Source organism: Capra hircus, chromosome 13 (genome assembly GCF_001704415.2).
Source record: "Capra hircus breed San Clemente chromosome 13, ASM170441v1, whole genome shotgun sequence".
Lineage (NCBI taxonomy): Eukaryota > Metazoa > Chordata > Mammalia > Artiodactyla > Bovidae > Capra > Capra hircus.
Genome location: NC_030820.1, coordinates 52,361,914 through 52,374,356, shown reverse-complemented (window position 1 = coordinate 52,374,356; position 12,443 = coordinate 52,361,914). Strand labels below are relative to the sequence as shown.

Genomic DNA, 12,443 nt, shown 5'->3' with positions numbered 1-12,443 from the left:
CTCCTGGGCCAGCAACATCAACATCAGCATCACCTGGGACCAGTGAGATGTAAATAATCAAGCCCAATCTAGGACTCACTGGTTAGCGGCTCTGGGGGTGGGGCCCAACAATCTAGGTGATACTGAGGTGCACTCAAGCTGGAGAACCTTGGTTTGTATAACAGTTAAGAGTTTAGATGGAAACAGTGACAGCCTTTATTTTCTTGGGCTCCAAAATCACTGCAGATGGTGACTACAGCCATGAAATTAAAAGACTCTTGCTCTTTAGAAGAAAAGCTTTGACCAACCTAGACAGCATATTAAAAACCAGAGACGTTACTCTGCCTACAAAGGTCTGTTTAGTCAAAGCCATGGTTTTTCCAGTATTCATATATGGATGTGAGAGTTGGACTATAAGGAAAGCTGAGTGCCAAAGAATTGATGCTTTCGAAGTGTGGTGTTAGAGAAGGGACTCTTGAGAGTCCCCTGGACTGCAAGCAGATCAAACCAGTCAATCCTAAAGGAAATCAACCCTGAATATTCACTGGAAGGACTGACTCTAAAGGTGAAGCTCCAATACCTGGGCTACCTGATGCGAAGAGCCGACTCATTAGAAAAGACCCTGATGCTGAGAAAGATTGCAGGCAGGGGGAGAAGGGGATGATAGAGGATGAGATGGTTGGATGGCATCAGCAACTCGATAGACATGAGTTTGAGTAAGTTCCAAGAGTTGGTGATGGGCAGGGAAGCCTAGTATGCTACAGTCCATGGGGGGCAAAGAGTTGGACAGGACTGAGCAACTGAACTAACTAACTAAGAGTTTGGATACCAAAACACAAAGCTGCTGGGTATCAGATTTCAGCCATTCAGCTTGTTTGTGATGTGATAGCTTCTGAGGCTCTGTCTTCCCATTCATAAAACGGAGTCAACCGTCTCTCCCTGTAGTTTCGAGAGACTAGTTAGAAAGCATGACAGGCTCCAGTTTTTCTTGGAGACAGAGCTCCTGGAGCCTCAGAAATACAGTTCTGTCAAGGGAGGGGAATTCAAGCCAACAACATAGCCTTCCCCCCAGCTCTTCCCAGTGTCCCCGGCTCAGAGTACACCGTCTACCTGAGGCATCCACCTCAAGCTTCTGTCCTTCAGCACCTCCACGGTCCCCTCCCATACCCTGTATCAGCTTCTCCCCCCTTAGGAACCCCCCTGAGCTGCCCTGTTAAAATTGTTATTTCAGATAATTCTCCACCATGGCCCCCTGCCACCTCCTGCCCCCAACCCTCAACCCCCAAGCTTTCTCTTCATTCTCACTACCCTCTCACACAGCCCACTGGAGCAGCCTCAGCCTTCTGTCAGCTTCCATCCCTTCTACACTTCTCCACTCACCCAACCTTTCCTTCTCAGGCCAGAGCCTAATGCTCTTCTCACAGAATCACTCCCCACCAACCCAGGGTCAGCTGCCCCTTGGGTATTCTCGCCCCCTGAAGTACCAGTGATGAGAAGGGAGCATCATCATCCTGCTTCCCACTACTCTTCTCTATTCCCGTGCTCCAGTCACACCAGCCTCTTCACCTGCTACAGTCTCAGGGCCTTTGCACCTGCTCTTCCCCCTGACACAGAACGTTCTTCTAGTCAGCATGCATTTGGCTGATTCTTTCGCTTCTACTAGGCTCTGCTCAATCGTCAATTCCTTTCCTGAACCCTCCATTCTAACATAGAACCTACACCACCCTTTGCTCTTCCTTCACCGGCTTTATTGTCCTTTGTAAGGCTAATGTTATTTGGAATCACATAATCCCACTATGTCTTACTTTCTATGTCAAACCCTCAAAGGCAGGGTTCTACTGGAAGGACCTAAAGCCTCCCTGCTTCGCCTCCCTTTTCTTTCGTCTCTTCTGTCACTAAATATTGAGCTCTAGTCATATCTGGCACTGTGCGAGGCTCCAGGGAACTGGAGGTAGGGCTGTTTGTCGACAGAGAAAGGCGTGAAAGAAGGTTTGCCATAATTGTTCAAGTAAATGCTTACTGTGGGGAGGCCGAGCAGGGTAAGGTGGTGTGAAGAGCCTGAGGTGTCAGTTCAAATCCCAGTTAATCAAACTCCTCTCTCAGTCTCTTCACCTGTAAAATGGGGCTAATGACAGTAACTACCTCGCAGGATGGGCATGAGAATTCTCTGTTAATTTCTGTGCTGGACAGAAAACTTTAATACATATTGGCTATTGGTCATAATAATAAGAATAGGTTATTTCTGTAACTTAAACCAAAGTGCAGGGAAAAAACATCAAGCCATCAACAATTTTTCAAGTAGCCTGGCCCTTCTCACAGCATGAAAAAGAGTTTACACGCTCATTACGGTTCTCCCAGAGCTTCAGGTCTGATCTCTCCTAAAGTTCGGGTAGGAAAACTACAGGAAGGACGACTCCCCCGGGCTTGTTCAACACGAGGCCAGTGAGGACGGGAGTGGAGCCAGAGCTGTGCCTGAGCGCGATGCCGCCGTCTGCCCTTAGAAACTCCAGGCAGGACTTTTCTGGCGGTCCAGTGGCTAAGAATTTGCCAGCCAATGCAGGGGACTCAGGTTCGGTCCCTGGCCCAGGAAGATTCCACATGCTGCAGGGCAACCTAGCCTGGGCAACACAACTACTGAGCCCACATATTGCAACCACTGAAGCCAGCATGCCCCAGAGCCCACGCTCTGCAACAGGAGAAGCCAGTGCAGTGAGACGCCTGTGTGCCGCAGCCAGAGAAAGCCTGCCGGGAGCAACAAGGAACCAGTGCAGCCAAAAATAAAATAATTTTTAAAATAATAATAAATTATTTAATGAAAAAGAAGCTCTAAGTAAAGATATGGGTGTTCATGGTGGCACAGTATGGTTTGTTTTCTCATCTTTCAAATCAACTTTACTGCAATGTAATTTACATACAGTAAAACTCCATCACCCAGAAAATCCCCTTGTGCCCCTAAGCAGTCAATTCCCACCCAAAGATGACCACTGATATGATTTCTGCTACCATAGATCAGTGCGGCTTGTGTTTACATTAATGGAATTACACAGTATGTACTCTTCCCCTCCGCCCCCATTTATAAAGTAGCTTTATTTAGGTAAAGGTGTAAACTTGATGTACAAAAACTGCACTTATTTAAAGCGGACAGTTTTTTTTTTTTTTTTTTTTTTACATATTCCCCTCTTGAAAGTATAGTAAGATAATTTCATGGTCACGAACATATCCACCCCCTCAAAAAGTTTATCAAGTCCCTTTATATTCCATCTCCTCCTCCCTACCCCAACCACTAATCTGCTTTCTTAGTCACCATAAATTAGTTTGCATTTTCAAGAATTATATATAGAGGTATCCAGTATATACGCTTTTGTACCTGACTTCTTTCACTTGGCATAATTATTTTGGTTCAGCCATGTTGTTGCATCAATATTTGATTCCTTTTTTGCACCCAATGAACAGCATTTCTTGGTACAAGAATACAACAATCCGGTTATTCATTCAAATATTGTTGAACATTGGAGTGTTTTCCAGTTTGGGACTCTTAAAGAAAAAGCCACTATAAACACTCTTATGTAAGTGTAATAATGAATTCTTACTGGGCTACAGTGTAAATATAAGAAACTGCTAAACTTTTATCTCCCAAGTGGTTGTACCATTTCACATTCTCACCCACTGACTTACATTTGACATCAGTCATGTTCCTGTCTCACAGCTTCTGTACTTATTCCCTCTTCCTGAAATGCCTTTCCACCAGCACAGCTACCTTGAGGTTCCAGTTCATGTCACTGTCAAAGACTTAATCGTGTCACTCTCCCTCCACACCCTTGCCAAACTCACGTGTGGAATTTACAGTCTCCCAGTACCTTCGTTGTTCAGTCATTCAGTCGTGTCCAACTCTTTGTGACCCCATGGACTGCAGCATGCCAGGTTTCCCTGTACTTCACCATGGAATTCACAATCCCCCAGTACCTTAGAATATTCGGAGATAAAGTCTTTAATGGGGTGATTAAGCTAAATGAGCTAGTTAGGGTAGGCCCAAACGCAGTATGACTGTGTCCTTTCTAGAGGAGGGAAAGATAACCAACACAGAGGGATGGTCTTAGGCCTTACAGCCAGAAGGCAGCAGCTACAAACTAAGGACAGAGGTTTCAGGAGAAGCCAAAATGCCAACACTTTGATCTTGGACTTCCAGTATCCACAACTGTGAGAAAATAAATTTATTAAGCTACCCAGTCAGTGGTATTTTGTTATGGCAGCCCTAGCAAACTAAACCAGAGGCTCTCCCACCACCAATTTGTGATCATTGGAAAAACTGACCCGGACAAGAATCCTCAATGAATGTAAAAAGCTGGGTGAGGGTCTGAGGCAGAGCAAGATAGTCTCAGGGTATCTTCCCATGAGATACTTAATAACCAAGAAGGGGAAACAGTAACTTTCCAGTGAAGGACCAACGGATCAAAGTGGACGTCACCAGTACTGGGATAAAACGACGTCACCTGACCAAGTGATCAAAGTGGACATCACCAGTTCTGGGATAAAACGACGTCACCTGACCAAGTGATCAAAGTGGACGTCACCAGTACTGGGATAAAATGACGTCACCTGACCAAGTGATCAAAGTGGACATCATCAGTTCTGGGATAAAACGACGTCATGTGCCTCCTAATATGGTCCACGGAGGACTCGACTTCTTTTGGTGCCATTCCTACCAAAAATGCATAACCTGATTCTGATCATGAGAAAAGATCAGACATATCTAAATTTAGAGGACATCTAGAAAATAACTCACCAGTACTCTTCAAAAACGTTAAGGTCACAAAGACAAAGAAAAGCTGAGTAATTAACTGCTTTTCTGAAGAAACTGAAGAGGCATGGGGAATCCCTGGTGGCTCAGTGGTAATCTGCCAGCAATGTTAGAGACTCAGGTTCGATCCCTGGGTCGGGAAGATCCACAGGAGGAGGAAATGGCAACCCACTCCAGTTTTTGCCTGGAGAATCCCCATGGTCAGAAGAGCCCGGCAGGCTACAGTCCATGCAGGTTACAAAGAGTCTAATACGACTTAGCAACTAAACCACCACCACCAAAGAGGCATGACAACTAAACGTAAATATGTGATCCTGATTGGATCATGACAATAGCTATATTATTGGGACAAGGGGCAACATTTAAGTATGGAAGATGTATTAAAAATTGTGTTATTGTCAAAATTCTTGATTTTGATAGTTGTACCAAGGTTTTGCAAGACAAGATTCATGTTCTTAGGAAATACACACAGACGTATTCGGGATTAAAGAGGCACGATGTCTGAAACATAAAGTAGTGGTGGGGGGGAAGTACACCCACGTCTATATATAATACATACACAAATACACAAGAGAATACGACAGTGCAAATGTAGTAAAATATAGCAAACTATTATCCTGGTTAAAAAAGGTATGAGAATCTTTACCATGCTTGAAATTTATCTATAAATTTGACATTTTACCCCCAAAATTTATTTTAGTGATCACACCAACAAAAGTGGCCTGTCCCCAGCCCCCTGGCACTCTTTAGCTCATTCTTTTCATCTATCACACTTACATTGTAAAAATGATTCTGTGTATGAATTTATTTAATAATACCTAACATTTAATGTGTGTGAAGGCCCTGTCCTAAGTGCTTTAACCTTCTAAACTCAGTGAATTCTCACATACTGCTCTTCCCATTTTACAGATAAGGAGGAGAGACACAAGAAAGTGTGTTAACTAATTTGCAGACACCCATATGATTTGATACCCACTCCAGTGTTCTTGTCTGGAGAATCCCAGGGACGGGGGAGCCTGGTGGGCTGCCATCTATGGGATCGCACAGAGTCGGACACGACTGAGCGACTTCCCTTTGACTTTTCACTTTCATGCATTGGAGAAGGAAATGGCAAACCACTCCAGTGTTTTGCCTGGAGAATCCTAGGGACGGGGGAGCCTGGTGGGCTGCCGTCTATGGGGTCACACAGGGTCGGACACGACTGAAGTGACTTAGCAGCAGCAGCAGCAGTGAACAAGATATTTTAAAATTCCTGCCTAAACGGAGCTTACATTCAGCGCTCTCAGCCCTGCACCCAATTAGCCACTTTCTATTTACATCTAAATATTTACATATTAACATTTTATATAAAATATACGTATTTAATTTGGGACTATCAATCCTGGGAGGTAAGGACCAGTCTACCCATTTTGCAGAAGAAGAAACTGAGGCTCCAAGTGGAGGCAATGGTTTGCCCAAGATCAACAGGTTTAGTAGGGAGACAGGGTATGGAGTCCAACCCAGTCCGGGCGGTTCCCAGGCAAGACCCATGAATCAATTAAACCGACCAATCCAATCGACCAATCAGTATTTATTAGGGCCTACTGCGTGCAGCTCTTCTCGCGGCGCGGGCGAAGAGAGGAGGTTGCGGTGCACAGGCGGCTGCGAAAACTAGAGGCCATAGCCGAATCGCGGGAATTTGGCGCCTATTTTTTGTTGGTTGGGTGTTCTCGCCTGTGATTGGGCCCCCGCCCTGCGTGGGTGCGCCGGGCTGCGGCTGGTCGGCCGACCCTGGCAAGACGCCGGCGGCGCAGCACTCAACCGGCCTTCCGGGGGATGGGCCACCAGGAGCCTTCGCTGGCCCGACTGAGGGCCGGACGTGCGGCTTATATAAAAAGGTTACGTAAAGGGCTCAGCTGGCGCGAACACGTGGAGAGCCGCGGGAGCCCGGACGCCCAGCTGTCCCCCGAGAGCACTGCTGCCGTCACTCGTGCAGTAGCAGGCGCCGTCGCCCGCCCGACTCGGGCCGCGGCCTCCCGCGCGGCTCCGTACCCGAGGCAGCCCTGTCCCGGGGCGGACCATCCCCAGCCGGGGGCCTTAGGAGGGAAACGCGCTGCCCGGAAGTGGAAGGGCGCCGGCCAGGTAAGCGCGCTGTCCGCGGCGTAAAAGCTAGCACCGAAGCTGGAACTACGGCTGCCGCCTCGGGCGTCTGTGAGGGCAGTTGGGCCCCAGGTTGGGCGCGCTCAGGGACGCCGAACTTTTAGGCCAACCCCTTACACCCGCAGTCCGGCGGGACTTGGGTCGGTCCGCAGGGCTCTGCTCGGGCTTAATTCAATGGACTGTTTACACCCGGGAGAACTCAGGGCGGGACGCGGGGAGGGGCATCCCAGAGGGAGCCAAGCAGCGGAAAAAGATTTCTACAGTCTGAATTGCTTCTGAAGGCGATTTTCATCAGTCATGGAAACTGAGGGTCCTTGTTTTTCGTACTGCTACACGATAAATTAACTGAAAAGGCGGGGACTTTTTGCTCTTTTCTCCGGCTCCCCCCTCTAAGCCAGTGCCCCGTGGTTTCGTCTTTCCCGCTTTCCCCTCCCCTCCCCCGTTCGCTCTGCAGCCGTGGCTTCCGTCTTAAAGGGGCCGCAACGGCCGGAGGAGGAGGTGGGACGCCCTGAGGCTTACGCTCCAGGCCTCCCCGCCTCGGCCTAGTCGTTTAACCGACTTTTTCGCCCGCAGGTCACAATCCAAGGTCCCGCTCTTCCGCGTCCCGGGGCCGGACGGAGGGATGAGGCAGGGGGGTCCCGGGCAGCGCCGTTGCTGCTCCCCCCGCCGCCCGCAGCCATGGAAACGGGGGAGGAGGACGGCGCTCGCAGAGGTACACAAAGCCCCGAGCGGAAAAGGCGAAGCCCAGTGCCGCGGGCGCTCAGCGCGAAGCTGAGGCCGGCGGCGGCGGCCCAGGCCATGGATCCGGTGGCGGCTGAGGCCCCGGGCGAGGCCTACCTGGCGCGGCGGCGGCCGGAGGGCGGCGGCGGGTCGGCGCGGCCGCGCTACAGCCTGTTGGCGGAGATCGGGCGCGGCAGCTACGGCGTGGTGTACGAGGCAGTGGCCGGGCGCAGCGGGGCCCGGGTGGCGGTCAAGAAGATCCGCTGCGACGCCCCCGAGAACGTGGAGCTGGCGCTGGCCGAATTCTGGGCCCTGACCAGCCTCAAGCGGCGCCACCAGAATGTCGTGCAGTTTGAAGAGTGCGTCCTGCAGCGCAACGGGCTCGCCCAGCGCATGAGCCACGGCAACAAGAGCTCGCAGCTTTACCTGCGCCTGGTGGAGACCTCGCTTAAAGGTAGGAGCGCCGAGGGCCGCCCTGGCCACGCCGGGCCTGGGCCCAAGAGTCTGGTGGCCAGACCCGAACTGACCCCTGGACCCCTAGAATCTAGTCCCAGTCCTGTCAACCCTGGACCCGACACACCCTCCTTTCTGCGCCAGGCAAAAAGTCCGCCCTCCCCTCTCCCGATCCGGAATCAGTTCCCAGCCCTAATGTTAGCTGGTATTTTCATAACAAGGGCTCATTAAGTGCTAACCATTGTGGTACTAGTGCTCCTTAAGTGAGCCATTATTATGAAACGTCTAGCACTTTGAAGGTCGGATTTGGAAGTGGAGGGGGTTGGGCTCAGAGTTAGTGGAAGAACTCCCGAGCCCCCTCACAGGCTTGGGCCCTTCTCTTTCCCTCCCAAAGCAAACAGAAAGGAAAAAACTCAGCCGGACCCACCCACACCCACTCCTTGTCTGGTTCCAAAAATTCCCGAACCATCAGGCTCCACCCTGCAGACTCTGGTTCGTCTTTTTCCTCTGAGACCCCCCCAGCTCTTCTTCCCCAGGGCACTCAAGCTGACTGATAGTTTTTAGGCTAGGTCCTCTTGGGACCCGCAGCATAATAACCCCACAGGTGGGCCAGAACTGTCACACAACAACATCGAATATCTTTTTCCTCTTGTTTTACACGTTCTTAACTTTCTGAGGCTGACTTGTAAGTGGTTTTATTTCTAGAAAAGGTAGGGCTTAGTGAGGCAAAGGGGTTTTGCAGTCCTGGGGAAGGCAAGTCCTCGTTTGGGGGTTTTAACTGCAGTCAGGGGGTGTGTGCGTCCTGAGTGCTCACGTGTCTTGTTCAGACTACAAGTAGCTGGGGGTCTCTTCCTAGCCAGTGGGCTAGGAAGGCCTGAGGAGTGTTCTCGGGAGAGGTTGCTAATCTGAGCCCCAGCTCTGCCCTAGATCTCTTACAGTGACTGGAGGTAATAACTTTAAAAGTAAATCCTCTCCTCTTTCTATAAACAGAGAAACTAAGGATTAGAGATGAACTTGAAGGTAAGTTGATGAAGGTTAATCAGCTTGTAAGGGATGTAGGGTTGTCCTCCTGTTTTCTTTACAATTTTTCATAGCTTAAGGGATGTGATCCCAGATTTGTCTTGATTCAAGGTCTCAATCCTTTTAAGAGGGGTAACAATTTCCTCTTCTCCCCTGAAGATGCACTAGATCTGACCTTAGTAAGGATGGATAGGGTCTGGGGTAGGGTGGAGTCAGCTAGTGCATTTTGTTTGGAGCTTTTGCCTGATCTCAAGATTCTGCAAGGCCCGTCTCAAGAGAACTTCTTGGCCCACTTCAGATCAGTTTGATAGTGGATTGAGAACATGCTCAATATCACCTGGGGTCCTTTTTCAAAATAGGCTTCCACTTTTTATGCCCATCTCTGCCCCATCTGTCCTGAAAAGCCCACCCTCTCTCCATGGTGAATCTATTTGTTTTGAAAAGCCTTTCCAGGAGATTCTTCCAGTTTCCCTGTATCCTACAAGCTCTTCAGTTCACTCTTAAATTGTCTTCTCTGTGGTTAATGAATGGTCTGGACTTCATCTTACACCACTCCTTGGGATGTAGCAATTTGCATTGCCAAAGGGTCCCCTATGTCAGTCTTGAAACTTCAACATGGGTTGGAAGTCTTGGCTTTGTCTCCCTACAAGTACTGTTTTTTCCCTCGCTTGTAGAATTTGTCAACTCCACAGTAAACAGTGGCAGCCTAGCATGGGCTTTGGGGTTTAGATTTGCTTTTAGACATCTCTTGTCTAAGCTGACTGCATGAAACATGGGACAAGTTGTTTCGAATCTGTGGGGAGCAGTCCTTTATTCATAGGGTGAGGGTTCCTCTGTCATAGGGTTGCCGCGCAGCCTGGGAATGTCCACAAGTGCTCCAGAGTCGCTGCTTCAGTTAAGTTCAGGCTACATTGTGAGCCTTCCAGTGTCATCCCCTTCAGGATTCACAAAGTTTCTGTACAAGTTTCCCAAACTGGACTGTGGAACACCTTCTCTTTCCTGTGTTGTCTGTGGCGCCAAGTTGACAGAAACAGTGATAGTTTCTTCCTCCCTTTGTGACTAAAACGGAGACCTAAAAGAAATGAAATATTTTGCTTTAGGCCACACACTTAATGCATCTCTTTCAGTTATTTGAAGTCTTAAATATATGAGCCTCTGCTATGGGTCAGTTAATGTTCTGGGCCCAGGGAAAGAACAGTAAAGGCAGTGTATATTGCCTCTGCTTATAGGCTGATGCTCAGAGTGTTAATTTAACAAGCAGTTAATACGCGTGTTTTTTACTGTCAGTATTAAAGTGGAGAACAGTAAGTATCCAGATTACCCCAAATTAAGTTTCCCTGACTTCAGCTTCCAAAATTTAGCAGTCCTGATATACCCTGGGGCAGATTGCTTCAGTTTGCAGATAATCTGGTTCAGCTCTGTCTGTAAACAGAATGTCCTTTGCGGTCGCCTCTTGACCAGTCTCCTGTAATTTAGAATAAATAACAGACTAAAAAGTGTTAATCTCCCTTAAAGTCTCAATGAACCAAACCCACAAACTTACTGAGGTCCGTATAGTGGTATTTGCAGAGGGGGGAAGAAAAAAAAGCACAATTCTTAGCCCCAAGGGAACTTAATTTGAAAAGTTTGAGAAGCTGTAGAAAACTCAAAGGCCAATCAGGGTCACAGGAGGAAAAGGCAGGTTGGCTCATTAACAACCGCTCTGTACTGTGTTGTGCAAATTAGCAAGAATGAGAACCAGGAGGTAGCAGGGAAGGTGGGCTTTGAAAGAAGGGAGCCAGCCTGAGAACACATGGATAGGTAGAGAGAAAGTGAATTTTATTTCATAATTCAGCTGAATAGAGACTGGTTCGTCCCTGTCCCCGAGCCCTACTTCAGTGTCAACTCTACCCGAAGACATTTCTATAGTTTTTAAAAGTTATGTATGAATAAACCAGTGTCAGAAAAGGGGTAGAGGACTTCTTAATACAGTTCTTCATCTTATCCAACTTTGGCAGACTTCTGTGTTTTATGTCCTTCTTTTCCCTCTGAATATAGACCAAAAGGTCCTACCCAGAGCATTATATAGAGAACAGAAGTTTGACAGTCAGTAGTGAGCCGTCCTAGATGTCTCATCTGGCCTTCTGTTTCACAGGGGAGGAAACTGAAGCCCAGAAAAGGGACAGGACTTACCCCAAGTGAGTGAGTGGTAGTATTCAAACCAGTCTGTCAGGCTTTTTCTTTAAAAAAAAAAAAAAACAATAGTCTCGTAAATTATTTGGTTGATGGGTTGGTGGCTTTGTTTAGCTTTTAAGAACTTTTCGTTAAAAAGGAGTTTACAGTTTGCTTTTTATCCCCTTGTTTTCATTGCCAAAGCACCCTGTCTTTTGCACCTAAAACTAAATTTAAGGTTACTGCCACTTAAAAGATGTCAACCAAACCTGAGCTCACTGCCAAACTCAGAAATTCTGATACTCTAAGGTACACACTGATCCTTCTAAGAAATAACAACAAAAAGGAACAAAAAGAAAATCCAGGACAAACCCTCAAGATTCATAAAACTGAATAATTAGAAGTTTGGAAAAGCTAGGAACCTAGCTTATCCCAGCTTGGTAAAACTTGTTCCGTTTGACTGATTATTTGATGTTTATTGTACTCGAGATACCTTGAGGGTCTTCAGGTGGGTGAGAATCTTGGTCCCTGGGAGGTAGTCTTGTCTGCACACTGATGCCTAGTGATGACTGTGAGCCACATATTATTCTAGAGAAAGCTATGCAGTTTCCTCCACGAGGCATGCAGAAGACTTCCCTATAAGATCTTACTCTTAAGGGTGAAAGGTGAAAAGTCACAAGTGGTGGGTTTCCTGGAAAATAGTAGAGGTTCCCTCTGGGAGCAGAGAGGCCTGAGGAAGCAAGGGAAGGAGGTGGACCTCAGTAAGCTGAGGGGGAGCCAGTGTGGGGAGGGCCCAGGATCTTAGTGGATATGTTGTCGGCCTGCAGACTCCTCTCAGGTGTTGAGAACCCAGGGAAACCTTGGGTTCAGAGCTGGGTTGCCCCCCTTCCAGGCCCCTAGAAAGCAACTCTGAATTCTCTACTGCAGCTTTGGGGCCTCAGAGTATAGCGAGTCCCCCAGGTAGAGGCGGAGAGCTGACTGGTAATCTTTGGCTACCCTGACAGAGATAAAAAGGCGGCATTAGGGGCCCTGGAAATAAATGGGATACATTAGAACATTGGCATTGTCAGAGGTTGTTAGTCCCAGTTTTTCACCCTGTTCAACAAAACGCTAAACCTCACTGATTGCTGTGTGCCCAGAGCTGTTCTGAAGGCTTACCAGTTAACTGATTTAGTCCTCACAA

At 48.1% G+C, this 12,443-nt stretch overlaps 1 protein-coding gene and 1 long non-coding RNA gene across 2 annotated transcripts in view; one reads left to right on the top strand and one right to left on the bottom strand.

Annotated features, from left to right (window-relative positions):
* LOC108637399 overlaps positions 1-7,824 on the bottom strand; it is a 40,699-nt gene extending 32,875 nt beyond the window's left edge. The window contains exon 1 of the long non-coding RNA XR_001919029.1: positions 7,754-7,824. This is a non-coding gene — a long non-coding RNA (uncharacterized LOC108637399). The remainder of the gene's footprint in view (positions 1-7,753) is intronic.
* The window catches only part of STK35 (serine/threonine kinase 35), a 42,089-nt gene continuing 35,824 nt past the window's right edge, over positions 6,179-12,443 (top strand). The window contains exons 1-2 of the mRNA XM_018057448.1: positions 6,179-6,898; positions 7,490-8,090. Of these exons, the coding sequence (XP_017912937.1) occupies positions 6,593-6,898; positions 7,490-8,090 (907 nt within the window). The 5' untranslated portion in view covers positions 6,179-6,592. The remainder of the gene's footprint in view (positions 6,899-7,489; positions 8,091-12,443) is intronic.